Source organism: Haliotis asinina, chromosome 11 (genome assembly GCF_037392515.1).
Source record: "Haliotis asinina isolate JCU_RB_2024 chromosome 11, JCU_Hal_asi_v2, whole genome shotgun sequence".
Lineage (NCBI taxonomy): Eukaryota > Metazoa > Mollusca > Gastropoda > Lepetellida > Haliotidae > Haliotis > Haliotis asinina.
Window position 1 is genome coordinate 32,222,431 of NC_090290.1, and position 22,970 is coordinate 32,245,400.

Here is a 22,970-nt window from a genome sequence, read left to right on the forward strand (position 1 = left end):
TGAGTGATGATATTTTACGTTCGCTTCTGGTATTTGATACTTGCATCTTGAAAGAAAATGCTTCAAAGATTGCTGAAGAACATGTGTTCATTGATGTGAATAATAAAATCATTCAACGTATAAATACTGGAACATCTTTATATAGTTTTGTGGCAACAATTACAGATCTTCATTTTCATGCTCAACGGCAGTGGCACTGTGTGGTGCTCACTGTGTGCACAAAGTATTTGAATCATTATCAAAGAACATAGCAACAAAAGTTTATTCGTATTCGCATCGGTATTTCTTTTTGCCAAAAGTACAAAAGTGTATACACATAATTTATACTCAAATGTGTTTCTTTGGAAAAGCCATTTTCATCCTTCAGATATGCCTGCCATTACTCGTGGATGTGGATGACCCTGTGGGCATATCAGGTGAAGTTGAGCAAAGTTGCTTTCGGACAGTCCATGGATAGCTTGACTTCTGAGGGTTTCTAAGTCTGCAGTCCTGCCCCACAACGAAGGACCTACGGCGAGGGTTTACAATTACATCTGTTCACCCACCAGGCAATAGGACTTCTGAAGCATTACAGGTATCTTCAATTATCAGGGATAATAATGTTCATCACCAACCTACACTTTACACACAAACCAAACTACACACATCAACCTTCACATACAACACTACACACATCAAACTTCACACACCACACTATATACATTAACCTTCAAACACTACACTACACAGATCAACCTTCACACACCACACTACACACATCATCCTTCACCCACAACACTACACACATCAACCTTCAAACACTACACTACACACATCAACCTCCAAACACTACACTGCACACATAAACCTTCAAACACTATACTCATCAAACTTCACACACCATACTAATCAAACTTCACACACCATACTACACACATCAACCTTCACACACCACACTACTCACATCAAACTTCACACAAAACACTACACACACCAACCTTCACGCACAACACTACACACATCAACCTTCACACACCTCACTACACACATCAGCCTTCACACACAACACTACGCACATCAGCCTTCACGCACCACACTTCACACATCAGTCTACAAACACCGCACTACACACATCAGCCTTCACACATAACACTACTGACATCTCCACCTACATACAGCATCTACACAATCTACAAACACTATGCTAAATATGGATACACCACCCTTCATCCTACACTCTATGTACAAGAAGTTGCACACTCTACACACACCATACCACATATATCGCCTTACATACACAATCTTTCGTTCGTGGAACCCACAGAGCAGGGTCTACCTATGATTCGTATTTTATTCAAGCATTTATATGCTTAACTTTCTTTCCCATCATTAAATGATGATTACGTAATCATGTAGTTTGTATTCGTGTCATAATTCACCGTACTCGCCGAATGTTTTGCAGGAAACGAAGAAAATGTAAAATTCATTCATTCACCACACTTACATGCACCACCGTTCATCCAACACCCTACATAAACGAATCTTCACAATCTAAACACACAACACTAGAAAGATCAACGGGGGCTGTGGACTAGTCTAGTGGTTAAAGATTACCGAAGACCCTCGTTCGATTCCCCCCATTTGTACAATGTTTGTCCCTTGCCGGGATATTGCTAAAACATTGCTAATTGCTAAACTCACACATATCGCACACCTACCCCACACACGTTACATAAATCACCCCTCATCCAAATTCTGCATGGATCATACTTCATCCCAAACTCTACACTCACTACGCATCATCCAAAATTCTACATACAGTAGGTCTTATCCAACTGTCTGCTGATATCACCTTTTATCCAAAACTCTATATATATCACCCTTCACCTAACATCCTACATCGACATCTTTGTAAGAAATCTCATCAAAATCAACATTTTCAGCTAAACTGATTTTTTACTTGTGCAATTGTGTAAAATCTTGGTATGAACACTTCTGTTGTATATATTGACGCTTGTTTGAACACAATAGGTAATTAATAAATTTTTAAATTTCAAATCGATTATGCGTATCTTTTTGGGATAGTATATATGACATGCTCTTCCACACATCTCTGAGCATTTCCAGCAAGTCTTATTGTGTGTCGATTAAAACTACAATGTACAGATCAATATGGGGATTTTCTGTGAGCCATATGGTCTGTCCATATTTGTTGTAAACGTGTACCCTTTGTGCGAAATGCAGTAGCTACTTCCATGCTTCAAAGTGTTTTAGTGGCTCTTACATTCCATTCGTTCCACTTCCAAAAGTTTGTTCGGAGTGAATACAGTTGGTGTGAGACTATGTAGCTGAATAATTGTAAGACATTGATGTATGACTGTCTTTATATTTTATTAACTGCTGCAAACATGAGTATCATGAACTCTGCTTTACAGTCAAACAAACCGATCCATGTATTTCGCCATGTACTATTGTAGAGGTGCTATTGTAATCGTAAAGATACACTTCATGTCATGGTTCAATGTTCAATATGACGTTAATACATTTCCTCATGACCACACCGGTTCAACAGACCTAGTCGCGAGGACCTTCCGTCATGCTGTGAAGATCGTGATTTAGTGTACAAAAGCCTTTGACCTGAATTGATCGCATTGAATGGAACGCCACGTGCAGAGAGAGATGAGCCGCCACAGAGACAAGTCGAAAGGCTTCTGGTTTACACACAGTCACACAAAACAAGTGTTAACCGTTTATGGGAGTTTTCACTTCCAGTGCATGTGCCAGTATGAAGGACCATGATTATTTTTTCTGATATCTACTGTATGAGAGTATTGAAAACGTTTACACACAGGCGTTACATCTGTGTACCTGACATAGTGTTTCGCATATATGTTCATGACATGCTTTATCACGTCTGTGTCCAAGGCAGACTTTATTAAATCTGTGTACAAGGCAGGCTTTATTACATCAGTGTACATGACAAGCCTTATTACATCTGTGTACAAGGCAGACTTTATAACATCTGTCTTCATGACAAGATTCATTATACTTGTGTTCATGACAAGCTTTATTACCACAGTGTACATGACATTTTTTTCGCATGTGTGTACAAAGCAGGTTTTATTACACCTGTGTTCATGACAAGCTTTATTACACCTGTGTTCACGACAAGCTTTATTACATCTGTCTGCACGACATGCTGTATCACATCACTGTTCATGACAATTTTTCGCATGTGTGTACAAAGAAGACTTTATTACAAATGCATTCATGACATGTTCTTTAATATCTGTGTTTATGGTTAGTTGTTTAATGTCACATTCAGCAATACAATACTACATACAATCCAGTTATAAAGAGCATGAGCATCGATCTACGCAATTGGGATACGATGACATATGTCAGCCATGTTAGCAAACCTGACCACCTGTCCCTTAGTCGCCTTTTACGACAAGTATGGGTTGCTGGAGACCAGTTCTATCCTGAATCTTCACGGGTCCGTATTTCTTACATCTTTAACTCTTATTACATCTGTTTTTATGACATGCCTCATTACATCTGTGCTGATATCATCTGAGAATAGACATCTGAAGTAGTGTCATCTGTAGTCAGTGAAGTACGGATGTTTTGCGTAACAATACGTTTTCTGTTGAGATGTGCAAATGTGCTTGATTATGTGCCACATTCTTGACGAGCACTTGATGAAGCCTTTGTCATTACAAAGTTCATAAACACCTTCTCTCTGTTTTCAGTTTACCAATATGATGCACTTGTCATTGTATGTGTTCACTGTTCCCTGCAATATCAGGCGCCCCTTTAGCAATACAGAGATCTAGGACTTAAAATCTGCAAAGACATTCATACGCATTGATGGTCAAGACAGAGAAATGAACGGTGGTTTCAAGAAAAAGATTCGTAAATTGGAATAATAGATAAACGTGGTCGTTTCAGACGGGATCATTACCATCATACATACAAAGCCTCCACCATACTGTCATAATATATGACCATTGCATTGGATTGTACATCAGCGTTAACGCCAACATGACATTGAACAAAGTAGACATTGAACAAACCAGTTTCCGTTGTTGGGGTTAGATCAATATTTGACCCTAGCTGCTATGTTGATATTGTGCATTGACATATCGGGATACAAGTTCCCCTTTTGTTGCAACCTTTTAGGTTCATTATATATGTAAATGAAATAAATATATGTGACAGAGCGTTACCGAATTCTCGGTTCTCTCTATGATCATGACGTGAAATAATATCCCTGCATATCCTTACAGCAAACACGTATTCGTGACTTGTAGGCCGGTAACGCCAGTGCAGGACTAGTATTCCAATACCTTAAGGCCAATTATCGACCTGTACTATGAATGCAGGGGGTTTGTTTTGTTTGTCTGTTGCTAGTATACCAACGATCTCATGCTGTGGTTGGTTCCAAACGCAACTGGAGACTGTATGGTTACAAGACTATGTTATATCAGGTGCTGACTTATGTACACTTCACAAACACCAGCGCTCAAAATAAAGCTTGCTGTACTTTGCGTAAATGTATCAACGTTTTATGTTTCTATTGTTGGTAGTTCTTCATGATAATATGTATTCAAACCGTGGCCAGTTAACGTCATATTTTGATCACAAATAGACATCTATTAATGAATCACTGCAATCATTTATGACACCGGGTGTTATCAGACCGGATGGCCATGTCTATACCTTTCATATGTGTGTCAGATACGAAGTCCGTTAACGTTCTGCATGACGTGGGAAGTTCCTCCTGCAGAAAGCCTATACATGTCACCATACACCTAGAATTCAGTTAACATGTACCCCCAAATCACTCACTCACTGACACTGTCATGATACACAAAGACGGCCAATAAAAGTCTTGAACTATAATTTAAAGTATCAATCACTGCTATTACTAATGCCACCCGGCCTTATGGGCGATCATGTGTTGATTTACTGACAGTACCAGTCGTCACGTCCCGGTACAATTAACCTCCCATGACCATCACCGATCTTCTTAGTGGAGGACGAGGAGGATCCGATAAGTAAAATTGGTTGACGTTCCATATTGCGGTCTCAGATGAAGGAGGGAAGGTGGCGTAGACCATTGTGTAAATTGTTCCCTCGTCATGCAGAAGACCCAGGTCCGATTCCCCATATGGGTGCAACGTGTGAAGCCTACTTCTGGTGTCCCCCGCAGTGATATTGCTGGAATATTGCTAAAAGTGGCTGAAAACTAAACTCACACTCACTCACTCAAATGAAGGAGAGTTGTCTCGACCTTCAGCCCCTGTCCTACAGCAACATTCCTTCACGGAACATGGGTAGTAGCAGGGAGTGTATATTATCTATGTAGCTTCTCGGAGTTTAGTAAGCTGATATTCGTATTCACAGTGTAGTCCATAAGATTTAGATCAAAAGGGCTGGGTTATTATTTCAAAGGTCACCATGCAGCTCTAAGTCATGTGTAGGTCTGCTGCCTGTCATTAAAGTTAAATTATCGCCATTGAACCGGTGAAGACCTACGGCACCATGATGCGCGTTAGGATACCACACAATGGTTGTCGACACTATATATAGTGCTGTGTCTCCCACCTACCTTCGCAATGAGAAAGTCATTGATAAAAGCAAATCTGAAAATTCCAATCCTACTTGGACGCCTTTCCATTTAAACGTACAAACGGATTCTTGCTTCTGTGAAAACTATTTTTCTGAGTTAACTGTTACCAAGTACCGTGTACAATAACGTGGCAATCTGCTAGTTATTTATCTCCGGGTTATACTGAGTGTAAGTCGTGACTTGACTCTGGAACAGCGACTAAACAGGTTGGCTGACTTCACCTACGTCGCGCTAACTAAACGCTACACATTTTATTATAATCATTATTGTGTTGTTGGGGATGGGAACCCACTGTAGCTTAATAACACCATTCAAAAAGAAATGGGAAGAATGGAAATTCAGAATCTGAATAAGATATTGATGACTTGCATCATTTGGAGCATTTTGATTGCTGAAATGTTTCGCCGAAGGGAAAACAACGGCCTTGGGACTGGGAAACAGGTATGATCTGGGAGAGGGCAGTTGACCATCTGGTCAGTATGGACCCAAATGACCCGTACCAACGTCTCCACTGTTTATATGTAAAATATACATTTAGTAATGTGTTGTTTTACTGCACATAAAGGAGCACGTTCCAGAGACGATCGTGGTCACTGCACATAGACATAGTCAAGTGATGCCTCTGTTGTAGCTAAGACAACGTAGTATTTACTGTAATAACAATTTCTAGCTGAAGGGTATAGAACATGTTGAGTGTTCTTCAGGTAACCTCCCTAGGGAACCGCTTCATGGCTTCACGATCAGAGCAATCAGTCCGCCTGTTTACGGAAGTACCGACCAATAATTTCAGTAACCATGTATGCATACTCAGGAAAACTGGCGTAAGTGAGAAATGGTGTGACAAGCGCAAACTAATGAGCTGAAGATCACAGGATCTGTATTCCAAATACTCCTTGTTTAAGTCTCCATTAGCTGGAGCAAACTGGCTCGACATGCACATCTCATCTCGTATGTATATGTGACAGTAAATATGTAAATCCAGGGATTGTGTTTAATCCCTGAAATTTTCAGTGATGATGTGTAATGTGTGATTGACTCATGGATATTCAATGCAACTTTCAGGATCGTACATGTTCACTGAAAAATATACTTGAATTTTAGAAAATATTATTGTAGCAAAGAAACGTCTCTATTCTGCTGAATACAAAAGTCTAATTCCACACGTGAAGTGATTTCTGAAAATATGTATAATCTCACTTAGAGAATAAGACATTATACATAATCACTGAAAATTTCATGGATTATACAGACATAATCCCTGGCTTTACATCTTCACTGTAACACATAGATGAGCACCATCTTTCACCGGCTTGTGTTACGCTACATTCACTCACAATACTCGATGTCAGTATCGACGTAGACATCCTTTTTAAAGAATTCCATATGTACATTCACATGAATAATAAAACACTAGACTCATATGTTAATAAAACGATAAATATTTTATTCAAAACACGTAATCACAAGTTGACATGTGGCATGATGAATGTCATGTCGATGAATGTTCGTGAGCGTTGTTTATGTAGACGATATTCATCTTTGGACGAAAGCTGTCTGGCTGGCTGGCTGGCTGGCTGAATCAACTGCTCGACAACGAAAATATGGGATATAATCCATAGGCCGTATCACAGGTGGAAACTGATCAATGGATCATCAATGGACGGAGGGTCTGACATGGGCCGGAGCACACACCTACTGTCGCGCCATCGACTGTTGTTGGCCTGCACGATCCAGTGCGTCTACTTCCTAAAAAGTACATATTTGAAGTGATTTTAAACAAACAAATATCAGGTATATTGGGTCAGCCAATTTCTTTTTAGAGTGTGTTATTTGTTTTCGATATGTCATCCTGTCAAAGAAGATCCATTTTATTAGAAAAATATTATGAGTACTATAAAAGTGTGTTTAGGTCCTTTTGACGTTTACCTGCCGTTCGAGACAAGTGATGATACAATGTTTTATTCGGAATTTCAGCATGATGTTATACATTTCACACATAATAAGTACAAATTTTTATTTATATGTTCCCTTTGTGATATGACCTAAAGAAGTTGTGGGGGTTACTTTTCCTCTATTTGTAACAATCAACCAATATTGTTTTGTTCGGAATTAGTCTGTTCCTGTGGCAAATATATCCAAGAAAGCCGAGAAAATATGGCAAGTCTAGATTTCCACAGGGGGAAACGAAGAAGCAGATACCTTTTCATTACACTATGTTTTTCACTAAGAACTTTTTTCTGTAAACTACGCTCATTTCGGAGACAAGTTGAAAACAATCTCAGAGTTCCTTTTCATTAGATTTCTTTTAATATGAACATTATTTCTGTAAATTACATTCACTTCAGGGAAACGTTTTTAGCCTAGTTTGGATTGCATAACAATCCATAAGTGAAGAGTAATGCGAGAGATATCCTTAGTTGTCAGGAAGGGTCATATATGTTGCAGCACGAGACAAGGGGCGACTACAAATGGGTGGCCCATAGCAACCAGTAAACGAATCGTCTTGAAGTGGACGCGCTACTGTTAAAGGTGAAGCCCCGCCTCTACACAAGTATGTGTAAACATGCCAAATAACCGTACCCCACGCCAAGATTACCCTCGCAATCCTGCCGCCAATCCTGTTGAGCATACCTGATTATGAGTGACAATTCATACTTTCGACGGATGAGAATCAAGTGAATTCAACAACTTGATAAAATGTTAGCACTATGATAGTTTCACAGTAACATATTTGAAACAATGGAACTGATTTGATTCTTGCCAGTATGTCCGTCGTATTGCGAATTGCCATCTTGTTCCAGTAAGAGACCATATACCGATGGTCTCTGTTATATAGAATGGCTGTGGGCTTCCCGTGGTAACCCGTATGAGCGGAGACACATTGAGGTTTGGACGCGGTTAGAGTGGGCATCGGGTAAAATGATATGAAGTCTCACGTACCACAGGTAATTATTATTATGCCCAGGTGGGGTGCGCTATGTACCTACCAACCATACTGTTGGTGATAATAGTGATCACGATGGTGAGTCGTACCTGAGCTTCCTGTATGAGTGAGCAGATTGCACAGATCCAGTGCATGATGCAGTCGTTACAGAAGCCGCCCTGAAATGCAAATGATGTCATTGACGGCCACAAATTCTGCATATGATCAGTTTTAAAAACAAATTACCATTCGGGTATTTCCAAGCCACGTGGAAACAAATTGCTGAAGAGGAACAGTGTTTTAGTTCGAAATTTTGTTGCAAGTAATTTTTTTGTAACTACTGTATATTATAGATACCATGAACAGAAGTGTACATACTGAATGCAACACAAACATAGTGGCGTATTAAACTTAAGAATTATCATCAAAGTGAAATCCTACTACACTCTATTATTTTAGAGGTCATAGTGCGGACGTTTGACAGAGGACCTAATGATTAGACACTTCATCTTAAAAGTATTTGACTCGAGATCACTTCCTTGAAAAACACGTGTGTAAATCGTTCCTGTCATGCTGGTATCTGATTTATAACATGCAACAGATACATAAAACGAATTATCGTGGAACACCATAGCGAGCTCTCGCATGCCTTTATGAACTGCTGAAGTGTACCATTACACGCAATAAACGTGACGTGACGTTTCAACTTTACCTCGATTCCTTTGCTTTCTCTCAGCTTGCCCCTTGTTTTGGCTCTAGTGTAGATACCAATAGGTCCTAAAATGCTTAAGCATCCATAGGTGCAACAGCTGTCACCAGTTTTCTCTGCAATCTTCCCAGCGGTGTAGCACGGTGCAAAATAGGTGATGATGCATAATCCGCAATCATTGAAGCAGCCGAAGAGACCGTTTGACCACTCGCCCATATTGATGGTGCTTTAGACGCCCTAACCCAGCCAGGTATGTCTGAAGGTTGTGCATGCACAAGGTAATATACGCCCGCTGGCGTTACAGTGCCGTTGCTAGTGGTGATTGTCAAACAAAATATTACCGATGATTGGGTGTTAAGGACAGAGTGACATTAACTAATAGGTGTTCTACGACAACTGCAGGTTCTGATCGGAACACCTTGTCAAATTGAAACATCGTTAACCTTCTATGAACACACATGTAGCTATCGAGCTCACCGAACGTCCTCAAACAATTTTTGAAAATATTATTTAAACCTATGTTAAACACCAATGGAAGCGAGGTTAACATGGTAATATAGGGCCAAGTATTGACAGCCATGCTTATTTGTCACTGTGTTATGTTATATTATATAATGCAGCTGTGGTAAATATGAGGGAATTTAAGATTCGAACCATAGTTCTTTGAGGGATTCAATGATTTTGGCTTGAAAGACATTACAACGAAATTTATATTTTAAATTATGAAGTTAAATTATCAGTTGCCGCAATATTTTCATTACATTGGAAAACTGTCGACATACGTTGTTTGACAAAGAAATGGTGTTGAAACACCAACGTGTGTTAGTGTTATTATACTGTAAAGATGTATGCTGATGGTGGGGAATACAACAGTACTCACACTTATTATACTTGCTATGACATATAGTGGCCTACAACGGTGACAGTTTATGGTAAGCCCTCACTTTTCGACCTTCCAGTCTGGGTGTTGTGTCTGGACATATTGTGTTACAAGGGAGATAACACGAACAGATCGCGTGACTATCTTAACGTTGCTGTGAAATTACTGATAAGCAGTTGAAAGACAGGAATTGATATCCATTATCAAACAGGAGTACTCGTATTTCACAAGGGTAAACCGGCTTGTCTTGGTGGATGAATGTATGACATTTGCATGTGTGTTTGGCCGGGTGCTAACAGTACTTTAGGGGCATATATGACCTAGCTTGCAGAATTGTGTCACATGCATCAAGAATTCTACAGTAATCGATGTGACCAGTGCGAGAAGTCATATTTTCTATTCGTATCATAACAATTTGAAAAAGGTCCAGATTTGAGCAAGTTATTGGAACATCATGTGGGTTTTATTGGTTTTACACGATTTGCAGTTGCAACTGTTGGTCGTTGGGTGTTTGTCTGTTGTAGGGAGCACATGGGAATATTTTCTATGGCAAAGATTAAGTTTCTGAGTCGGTCGTAATGAAATACCTCTGAACTGAGAAGGGATAATGTTTGCATCCTTTGTTTCTTACTCTCAGGATAGATAAAACACACTTCTTTTTGCAAAGATCACACTTTTTCATTATATGCACCGTCTGCATTCAGAGGTGGAATGATTGATGTACAGGTCAGATTCTTCAAATAGTAAAACGTTCGACAGAAACTGACTGCCAAGGAGTGGTCATTCAGTGGTGGAGTTGCCTCGCCTCCTTGACAATGTCCATGTCTGTCACATGTAAATCACAGTGAGTCTGTGTGTGATTGTCGTCTCACGCCGCGTTTGGAGACATTCAGGCAACATCACGGACAGGGACAGTGGAGGTGGGTTTCACACAATGAACCCATGTGGGCAATTGAACCCGGGTAATAACCAGTGGTTTACCATGGGGATAGAGAAAGAGAACCCACGTGGAATGTTTTCAGTTACGTACGTGTGATAGGATATTTAGTTGTGAAGGCATTACAAGGACAGGCACGCTAACCTCTCTCTGTGCAGACGAGCCGACTAGGAGTGAACTTGTAAGGTTGATACCTGCAATATCAGCAGTGTGGCACATGACCTAGATCAGATGTCAGGGCAACGGTTCCGTTTGACCTAAATGTCGTTTGTTTGCTTTGTAATCTAGATATTACGTGTAGTAAGATGGTACAGGTTACCATCTTGTCACGCATGTGAACAAGGTGATGTTTTCATGTCTTCAGGTAGACATGGATTTGTTTATTATTATTTTTCTAAATTACTAATGCCACACTCCAATGTAACCTCTGCCTATAACAAGCATCCGCCCCAGTGTAATATTTACACTGTATTTCTGAAGATAGAATTATTTTCAGTTTCATGGCCCTCGGTTTAGCGTGGTACGTCGTCCTAAGATGTGAACTGTTCACCTCTGTTTACTCAGTGAATCATAAACATGACACTAATATGAACATTATTAGGTGATACTTTCAAGCTGTTATTTATTCTGATTTGACGGAGAAAAGGCAAATCTATAATTATACTGTGTATACGTTACTGTCACCACAACAGACTGACGGCTGTGTAACTTAATAACTGACACCAACGCGGTCGTACGCTGTTTCGCCTTTTATTGATTTGGTGATAAGGGAAACACACGGAGGATGCAAAATATGACTTTACAGCTGATGAAGTGAGGAATTGGTCTCACACAGATACCAAGATATTTTCACTGTACAGTTTACCAGTGCGCCTTCGTTGAATATAAAGTACGATATTCACATTAGGAACAGTTTATCTAATAATGTATTTAGGTACAGTACCATTGCGATGGAGGCGTATTATGCCTATAGACGCCAAAGCTGACGTTGAACTGTGACAATATGTAAGTAGTTTCCTCTGATAAACTAATGTTACAATGGTTTAGTATCGAAGCCCGTTTCGCATGGACCATGTAGACGATATTTTCGACAGTCACAGGGACTTCGAGTAAACAAGGTTTTAATTTCGTATGAAAATACTGTGGACAAGACAGGAAAGTTTATGCACATAAATATATGAGGCCATTATTTCTTAGAAAGACATACGTCGGAATTTTATTGAAAATATTGTAACACATGTTTTACATTCGCCCAGTACATACTCAATGTAATTGTCAAGGAAGGGTTACAAAACGTTCGAATGATGTATGTACTGGCAGAGTCAGTATGACCCAATTCCCAGTATGTATGACAGTGCATAGTACTCAGCAGTAGCAGTAAGGACGGAAGTGCATGCTGCGAGAGGTCCGAGGTCACAGGCAGTCTTACTCTCTTGCGATAGATTGCTGAGTCATGCCTTCCACTTCCTGAAACAGAAACATGAAACATGATGCGGATTCCTCACTCAATATCAGTATTTCCACTCCTGTGGTACGTTATGACAGTATATTCTGTGAGGACGTTTATTCTGTGAGCACGTTCTAGCACGTGCTATCACGGAGAAGGTAGTTGTTATGGCAACCACCCTGAACCACTGGACGTATTCAGGCCGACAGTGGGAAGTCATCATCAGTGTGTTCTCTATCGACTGCGCTAAACACCCACCATTGACTTGAGTGAAGTAATTCATGAGTGACACACTGAACAAACTTCCCACGTCAACTGGCTCATTGGCAGGTGGATATACTTCTGTTATGACATGTGGCATGTGGAGGTACTGAAGTTGTGACGGTGCCACCGGGACATACTTCAGGTATGACATGTGGCGGGGGGAGGATATTTGGTATGACATGTGGCAGTGGGTGACATTTAAGTCATGACAGTAGCACGGGCGGATACTTCAGGTATGACATGTGGCAGGGGGTTAGATACTTCAGGTATGACATGTGGCAGGGGAAGATCTTTAGGTGTGACATGTGGCGGGGGGGAGGAGGCGATAGTTCAGGTATCAAGTTTGGAGGGGGAAATACTTCAGGGATGGCGTGTGGCAGGCGGGGAGATACTTCAGGTATGACATGTGGCAGTGGGAAGATACTTGAGGTATGACGTGTGGCACGGGGAGATACTTCTGGTATGACGTGTGGTAAGGGGGAGATACTTCTGGTATGACATGTGGCAGGGGTTAGATACTTCAGGTGTGACATGTGGCAGGGGAAGATCTTTAGGTGTGACATGTGGCGGGGGGGAGGAGGCGATAGTTCAGGTATCAAGTTTGGAGGGGGAAATACTTCAGGGATGGCGTGTGGCAGGCGGGGAGATACTTCAGGTATGACATGTGGCAGTGGGAAGATACTTGAGGTATGACGTGTGGCACGGGGAGATACTTCTGGTATGACATGTGGCAGGGGGAGATACTTCAGGTATGACATGTAGCAGGGGGAGATACTTCTGGTATGACATGTGGCAGGGGGAGATACTTCAGGTATGACATGTGGCAGGGGGAGATACTTCTGGTATGACGTGTGGCAAGGGGGAGATACTTCTGGTATGACATGTGGCAGGGGTTAGATACTTCAGGTGTGACATGTGGCAGGGGAAGATCTTTAGGTGTGACATGTGGCGGGGGGGGAGGAGGCGATAGTTCAGGTATCAAGTTTGGAGGGGGAAATACTTCAGGGATGGCGTGTGGCAGGCGGGGAGATACTTCAGGTATGACATGTGGCAGTGGGAAGATACTTGAGGTATGACGCGTGGCACGGGGAGATACTTCAGGTATGACATGTGGCAGGGGGGGATACTTCAGGTATGATATGTGGCAAGGGGGAGATACTTCTGGTATGACGTGTGGCAGGGGTTAGATACTTCAGGTACGACGTCTTTCAGTGGGGAGATACTTCAGGTGTGACATGTAGAAGGGAAGATACATCAGGGATGACATGCGGCAGGGAGATCCTTCAAGCATGGCTAGTGGCTGTGGGAGATGGTTCAGGTATGACACGAGGCAGGGGAGATACTTCAGGTATGACATGTCGCAGGTCGTTGATACTTCTGGTATGACATGTGGCAGGTGGAGATAATTCGGGTATGAAATGTGGCACGGGGAGATACTTCAGGTATGACATGTGGCAGGAGCAGATACTATCTTCAGTACACTACAATTTCATTATGTACATTATCAGTACGCTATAATACTTTTACGTGCATTATCAGTATACTGCAATACTTCCATATAAATTATCAGTATACTACAATACTTCCATATACGTTATCACTGTGCTACAATATTTCCATGTACATTATCAGCATGCTACAATGCTACCAAGTGCGTATTATAATACATTATCAGTATTCTACAATAGTTAAATGTATACGATCAATAAACTACAACATACAGTGCCAGTACACTTCAGTTCTAGTAAGTATATTGTCAGTATCTAAGAGTACGATTATGCACCTTGTCAATGCATCCAAATCCTACAACCTACATTATCGGTATATTGTACAAGTGCCATTTACATTATCGGTATATTGTACAAGTGCCATTTACATTATCGGTATAATGTACTGCAGCTATTTACGCTGTCATACATTACAAAGCTAATATGTCCATGATCGGTACATTATCGTCTTACTGAACTACTACTTTCATGTGTACAAGAATCAGTATCGAAACTCACGAAATATAAGTAACATGTTTCAGTGGCATATTAGAAGTTGGGAAGAACAATACAGAACAAACTTTATGGATAACAACAACGGTACAAGAATCTGTAGCGAAACGTCACTCTCAGAAATATAAGTAATTCTTTCCTTAAAGGTTGTCAATGTTCTGACACAACGGTACAAGAATCTGTAGCGAAACGTCACTCTCAGAAATATAAGTAATTCTTTCCTTAAAGGTTGTCAGTGTTCTGACACAACGATACAAGAATCTGTAGCGAAACGTCACTCTCAGAAATATAAGTAATTCTTTTCTGAAAGGTTGTCAATGTTCTGACACAACGGTACAGGAACCTGTAGCGAAACGTCACTCTCAGAAATATAAGTAATTCTTTCCTTAAAGGTTGTCAATGTTCTGACACAACGGTACAAGAATCTGTAGCGAAACGTCACTCTCAGAAATATAAGTAATTCTTTTCTGAAAGGTTGTCAATGTTCTGACACAACGGTACAAGAACCTGTAGCGAAACGTCACTCTCAGAAATATAAGTAATTCTTTCCTTAAAGGTTGTCAATGTTCTGACACAACGGTACAAGAATCTGCAGCGAAACGTCACTCTCAGAAATATAAGTAATTCTTTCCTTTAATGTTGTCAATGTTCTGACACTACAATGATCAAGACAAAGTAAAAATCCTGTACTTTCTCTTCCGACCCAATACACAGTTCAATCTCAGTGATTGCAATAGGATCTTGATATAACCTACGTAGAATATTATTCATTAAACATTCAGGACTTGACACAACGACATAAACCTGTCCACCATCGGTGTGTAACAATGCAAAGATCTTTATAATATCTTTGTAACATCCAAATAGAACATTAACACATTCTAAAACATGGGTATAGAAAGATAGCTCGTTTGTCAGAACATCTGCCCTAAATATGTATATGTGACGTGCACGAATACAAACTTTCTCTAAGGTCTATCTAATAATTATGGCTATCTATCTAATATGTCACGGCACTTGTGTTATAGCTGATACATGAATGCTATTTTATTGCATTTGATAAATCTAGACTATTGTAGTGAATGTGACACAACTGATGCCTATTGCATTAGATCTGATACAATCTGACTGCTGGTTTCGATATGAGATATCATGTTGTTATAGACCACAACTGTTGTAAAACATCTGATACGTCACAACTTTCTTATTCGATACAAAATCGTACTGGATCTGGCAACATCACGTTCATGTTATATTTCGAACATTATGACAATTGTATTACACATGGTACATAAACAAAACCTACCTGTCCTTCCTGTACTAAAGTACACAGTGTACAGAACATGATCAGTATACAGTCTCCAATACAGCTGCCCTGAAACAAACAACAGATCGTGATCAGTCTACAGCTGTCCTGTAACAAATAACAGACCATGATCAGTCTGCAGTACCCAATGCAGCTTCCCCGGAACAAACAACAGAACATGATCAGTCTTCAGTCTCCAATACAGCTGCCATGAGACAAACAACAGAATATTATCAGTCTTCAGCACCCAATGCAGCTGCCTTGTAACAAATAACAGAACATTATCCGTCTGCAGTACCCAATACAGCTTCCCTGAAACAAACAACAGAACATGATCACTCTTCAGCACCCAGTACAGCTGCCATGAGACAAACAACAGAACATGATCACTCTTCAGCACCCAATACAGCTTCCCTGAAACAAACAACAGAACATGATCACTCTTCAGCACCCAGTACAGCTTCCCTGAAACAAACAACAGAACATGATCAGTCTGCAGTATCCAGTGCAGCTTCCGGAAACAAACAACAGACCATGATCAGTCTGCAGTATCCAGTGCAGCTTCCGGAAACAAACAACAGACCATGATCAATATACAGTCTGACTTACAGCTTCCATGAAACAAATAACAGGTCTATAGCACCTGATACAGCTGCCCTGCAACAAATAAAAGATCGGAATAAATTATCGGAATGCAGTATGTAATACAATACTGCTGATAGATATATACCGCACTATATTCAGGCACTAGTGAGAGGGACGGTCATGTCTACTGTGTTTTCTGATGGTGGGTCTGAAATGTGAACTATCTTAATATGGACGTTCTTAACGAGCAAAATTAAAACATAGATATTTTTAAAATATATTTCCTAGACAGCTATCCATAACATATCCATTTCTAACACATTCCTGACACAGATGTTTCTATTATGGACATCACTATCAAAGATACTTCATATCCCAGAAATGCTTAAACAGTGTTAACCCGTACCATAGCATATTACCTCAACATATTCACGTGTGTACACCAGCATATTCTTACGAGTACATCAACATACACTACCTATCGAAAGTTTAGACTCTCTAGTGTAAGTGTAGTCGCATACTTCAGGCAACTGTTCTAAAACCAGATTTAGCAAAGTATTTCATATTGTTTAAAGGTATTGTTTACATATGAACTAATGTATTGTAAAACAGATTTTTAACGTTGAAAAGACTGTTGTCATGAGTTCAATAAATGATAAAAATATCGTTAAACGTTTTTAACAAACCTTTACATCAAAACGTAGCTGTTCAGATTTACGATATTTGCACATGTTTTCAGCAATTTGATACAAGATCCTCGTCCAAATAACACGCAAAAAATTTGCTGTTGTTTCCCCTATGTTGATGGAGAAATTCATTTTCGATGTAACCTTCAATATATACAAACCATACAGTGAGTGCTTCAAGTGAGGCTAAACTTGTGATCGGTAGTATATTTCTACGACTACATGGACATATTCCTTTGAGTACTTCAGTATTTTACTACGTACCTCAACATATTCATACGGATATTTTATAGCATAGTTTAAAGTACTTCCAATATGTCTGTGGGTATTTATGTGTCACTGTCTGGCTGTGTGTAATAATCAGGTCTCAGTGCAATGGTTTGTAGACACTTTTATACGTTTAATGACGCATGCAGTGCATTAATAATGATAACTTTGCTTCCAAGCATTGACGTGCAACTGTGCATTAACTGGATGTACGGTACATCAATATCTATGAAAAAAGCTTAAATTATTTAACACAGGATTTAATTTAGCAAGCTAGCAAGGTACGAAACGCATTAGGCATGAAAGCGTTTCGTCCTATAGCAACAACACAACACAGTGTTATTTGATGACAAATCGCCACACTTCATTGCATTTCATTATCTACGCCGCTATCAATGGAAGCGTTGAGGTACTTGTGGTATGATGTCTGCCGCCAGGATTCATCTGGTGTGCAGAGGCTCTTATGGTCCAAATCAACTTCCAGTTAAGGACAAATAACATCCTGAATATTTTCAAACTGAAGACATACATTTTTAAGAAAACATTCAGTGTCTAACTTATCATTCAGGAATCAGTACTTTGGGACTGGAACTATATAAATGTTGTATTTTCATTATTTGATTGTGATGATGTGGAGGAGAAGGACGTGCAATGATCTATGCCTCCATGTGTAGAAAAACTATAGCATTCATATAAATACGACTGTGTAGGATATAACTCCTACTCAACTCGTGAAAGTAATGTAAGTATTTGTATGCAGTTGACAACATGTGCTAAAGTGGATATGCTCTTGTTAAGTATAGATGTACACAGAACAAAATGAAAATTCATGTGTGTTACTTCATGTCCCAGATATGCAAAGTGTGGTGTACAGATCTTGTTTGTGGACGTAATGAGTGGACAAACAGGATTAGACATTACGGTGGTCTTGGTGCACTCTCTGCAGTCAACATTAGCACGCTGGGGTCACTTGCCATCTGTAATGGAGCTTATTACAGTGGTCTTGGTGCACTCTCTGCAGTCAACATTAGCACGCTGGGGTCACTTGCCATCTGTAATGGAGCTTTTTACAGTGGTCTTGGTGCACTCTCTGCAGTCAACATTAGCACGCTGGGGTCACTTGCCATCTGTAATGGAGCTTTTTACAGTGGTCTTGGTGCACTCTCTGCAGTCAACATTAGCACGCTGGGGTCACTTGCCATCTGTAATGGAGCTTATTACAGTGGTCTTGGTGCACTCTCTGCAGTCACCATTAGCACGCTGGGGTCACTTGCCATCTATACTGGAGCTTGTTCAGTGCCGAGTGTGCCCCTGACCCCAGATTCTAGAATCTATTGACCAGCTCTTTTGGAAAATTAATGTCAGGATGTAAGGATATTATGGAGTGAAGTAACAAATTTGCTTTATAGTGTTCAAATACATGAAAGAACTTTACGTTTGAAAAGGTTTTGTTTGGAATTAAAAGTGAAAATAATAATCCTATAAATGCACCCATCATTCTAGTCAAACAACATTGTGCTACTGGAAACTATTTGGCTAACATCAACTGTAACATCAATATCTCCGGTTATGAAATGGTACTGAACAAATGTTGTTTAAATTGTTTTGTTTTGGTTTTTTTTAAAAATACATCTACACTTGTTTTTTTAGGATAGATCAGTCTATAACACTTTGTACATATTTACATATTATGTACCTCAGATGAACCACAGCGTACTTTTTACTGTTTGCTTGTATGATCCCAAAATGGATGCCACTGATAATGTAAAACTATTTTTAGATGTTTCCTCCTGCATTCCCCGCAGCAAATCGACATTGTTTTATTGACTACCTGTTTTAATCTTTCTTCTCTTTCTTCTTCCTGATGATTGGGGGTTACTGATATGCTGACAGGTTTCATGTACACCTCAGACAGTGCACCAACATTGAATCAAACAACATTTTATTGAATACAAAGTTAATACCGGGATGTGGCCCCTGTATCGCGAATTCAGTTGTCCCATGAAATCAATAGTTAGATCCTGCTTCATGTGTCTTGCCTTTCTGTCGTGTTAACACGCAACTTTAGTCTTACATGTATTACTGGCCCAATTTACTCACGCCGTTTTTTATATATAGTTCCACAGGGGACAAAGCTATCTGGCGGCCTATCGATATAAAACACAGATACATACACCGATTCCTCCTAGAGGAATACCCTACTGACTATACGGGTCGAAGTGATCATGCTTATATTTTATACATTAGATGCGTGGAGACAGTATTCGGTAATAAAGCGTGTCCATCTTCGTCTGCGGAGGTCCGGACTTTCATTAGAGATTATTCTAAGATGCTTCGGTGAATTTATAAATCAAATGCGTCAACAGTGCTTTATCAGACGATAAGGTGTTCTTTTTGCTTTACGTCACAATGTTTGGGTGTCACTGTGCCTTTCTACTCTGCACTTTTGCATTACGTCACAAATAACAATGTAACCGACGTCACGATACACGTCATTTGTCATCGCCTCGTACAGCCTCCCTCAGTAAACTTCTTCGTTATATCCCGTTTCTTGGTTTACAGTTGTTTCACTGAGCTGACATTACTAGTTGAAACATTACGTTTATGTTTTCGGACGGATAAAATGTCTAATGTCAATTTTACACCGACACGGTAACGCTCGCAATGTTTACAATTCCAGAATACAGTCGTGCAATGTCGCTTGACTAGTCAGCTTCATCTGGATGTGATGACCTATGATTATGTTGGTAGTTGAAATGTGACGTTCAAATTGCCCCATATCGTTTAAGGTAATCACAGACTTAACGAAATAACCTAGACAAGATATTTAACACGAACGTAAACCGCCACCAAACTGTTAATCATTCGGGGTTTTTTTCTGGTAACGTTAGTCTTGAAGTAGGGTCCCAGACACGTCTAAATGATCGCGCGTCAGTTAGCCCTGTGCGAGGATTCTTAATTTAGGCCACTGACGCCGTCGTTTGCTTTCTGTCATAGATTATTGCTCGAAATTATCCTTAGAAAGTGTTAATTCGACATCTTAGTAAAGAAATAGAATTCGCCCTATCACAAAGTATAGTGTAACAATGCACACGTTTGTCTGTATTATTATAACGTTAAAGCACTCGCGCTTAACTGTAATATTCCATAGTTCCATAGAAGGCGCGTATTTGCGTATTTTACTCAATTAAAATCACATTTACTCAATTAATTACAAATATAGAATACAAAAAACGCATAAGAATTACATAAAACCCAATAGGTCTATAACACCTTGCGTACTTTACTCAGTGAGCCAAACTGGCTTGCCTGTGATAAATCGTCATAGAGCCCGAGCTCTACAACAGCGTTAGCAAATGTTAAGTCATCCCTGTATAAACATGCCTGTGATTCTTCAGACATATTTAAGTAATCCATAGACATGCGTATGATTGAAAGTGCAAGATTCATCCTAGCCACAATATATAACACCCCACGAAAACTGCACAGAAACGTTTATCAACAATAGTTTTTAACTGAAGACGTACATCCCAATTTCTCGAAGATATTAGAAGGGCTGTAATCAGCCAGGACATATTTTAAATGTTCTTATGAAGCTCAGATAGGCTGCATCATGAAGGTACTTACTTCAATGCCCTTCGCTTGTCTGATCTTCCCTCTGATCATCGTCATTGACCACAGTCCCACGCATGTCATGGAGAGAAAGCCGTACAGGCAGCAGCTCTCCCCCACGGCTTCAGCGTTCCTGCCTGCCGTCACACAAGGCACAAAGTAGGTGATAATACAGATACCGAAATTATCGAAACATCCACATAACCCATGCTGCCATTCACCCATGCTGTAATATGTTCCGAGCTGTCTCGAAGAATACTTATCCAAATGCTACCTGCCTCGTCGTCTACTGTGTCTGTCGTTAACACCTGGTTGTTAGACTGATGGCATCAGTGTTCAAAACAGAAGCGTTCTTGTTGTCAGTGACGACCTTTATAAATAGACGATTTGATTGGACAGTGCAGTCATGATGGTTCTTACAACTGTCGTCTTTCTTTTGTTTTTGTGGACATTTTATAGAATTCTGCTGCATCGATGGCCATTGTGAGAACATATTCACCAGAAGGTCGGCAAGTGTGGGGAACAATGGGCGCGTTCTGGTGTGGAGAAATCGTGCGTCTTAATATTTAATGCTGGTTTAGTTATTGTTACCACTGGCAACTGAGCATGAACAATTGGTGAGGCTTTCGATAACCTATCAATGCTATAAAGGATGAAGTATATATGGTCTATTGAAAGGATGAATGATAAAGTTCCATACAAAGGCTGAAGTGTTTAGAGGGGCTGCAGATGATGTACCTTGTAGGTAAGCTGTAAAGGATTGACTACATATATTCACTGTGAAGGGCAGCCAATATAGGGCCGATGTAGTGGGTGGACTCTAAGAGGTCACTGTGCATTATGAACAATGTAACTTCGATTTGTATGCTAAACACTGTTGGTGTTCACGATTTGTCATAGCATCACCATAGTAACATTTCAAAGTAACAGTTGAAATGAGAAGCATAGTACTGAGAACTGTAAGCCATGCGACATGGGGACGATAGTTGGTCGATGTCACGAAAGCAATGTCCAACACAACCTCTACAACAATACACTACTACAGTAACTGGTAGTGGTATAGAACTACTGCTGCTACCTCTGCTGGGATTACCACTGTCAGGCCTATAGAGAGGCAGCCACCGTGTCAGATCTGATGGTTTTAAGAAACTTGATCAAGTGTTCGTGTCCTTTGTTAGAATCTTTTGTAATCGAATCTCTTGAATGCCATTACCGTGCGCAAATCATCTGTACACAAGAAAACCTCAAACAGTGAAATTTGCAGAAACACGTCCTCTATTGTCAGCACCCAGAATGGCAGTATCATCGGTGAACGCGGGCACTGCGTCATTGAAACATGCGAAGTATAGCCACGAGCAAAATTTAAAAAAGAAAACAGAAAGGCTGCATGTATACTTGTAATGTTAGAAATTTGAAGCACCAGTAATGGCAATACTTTCACAGGTACAAGTAATTGTATGTTTCATGTGACAAATGTTTGATATCGTAAGTGATACTGGGAGACTGTCTCACAAATACCTCCCATGAAGAGGTGATAGCGTTTCCGCAAAACTAACAGCTAGACAGCTGTTCGATTTATATCTGATCTAATTCCGTTATTTTAGCTGTAGAGCATACGCTATTTCAGCTCTACAATATACATTATTCCAGCCCTAAAGTATACATTATGCGTTTCTTTTCAAGCTCTACAGATCGAATACGTTATTTCGAGCTCTACACAATACTGTATTATAAACTAAA

General features: G+C 40.1%; 2 protein-coding genes across 2 annotated transcripts; both read right to left on the reverse strand.

The window, feature by feature from the left end:
- Positions 1 to 7,249: 7,249 nt before the first annotated feature.
- Positions 7,250 to 9,570, reverse strand: LOC137255815 (uncharacterized). The gene is made up of 3 exons (XM_067793368.1): positions 9,250 to 9,570; positions 8,648 to 8,716; positions 7,250 to 7,360 (listed from the first exon to the last, which is right to left on the reverse strand). Exons 1-3 carry the CDS (start codon positions 9,460 to 9,462, stop codon positions 7,307 to 7,309), a joined length of 336 nt encoding a protein of 111 aa, XP_067649469.1. The 5' UTR covers positions 9,463 to 9,570; the 3' UTR covers positions 7,250 to 7,306.
- Positions 9,571 to 11,797: 2,227 nt separating this feature from the next.
- Positions 11,798 to 21,656, reverse strand: LOC137255816 (uncharacterized). Its single transcript, XM_067793369.1, has 3 exons — positions 21,246 to 21,656; positions 16,081 to 16,149; positions 11,798 to 12,530 (listed from the first exon to the last, which is right to left on the reverse strand). Exons 1-3 carry the CDS (start codon positions 21,453 to 21,455, stop codon positions 12,489 to 12,491), a joined length of 321 nt encoding a protein of 106 aa, XP_067649470.1. The 5' UTR covers positions 21,456 to 21,656; the 3' UTR covers positions 11,798 to 12,488.
- Positions 21,657 to 22,970: the final 1,314 nt, after the last annotated feature.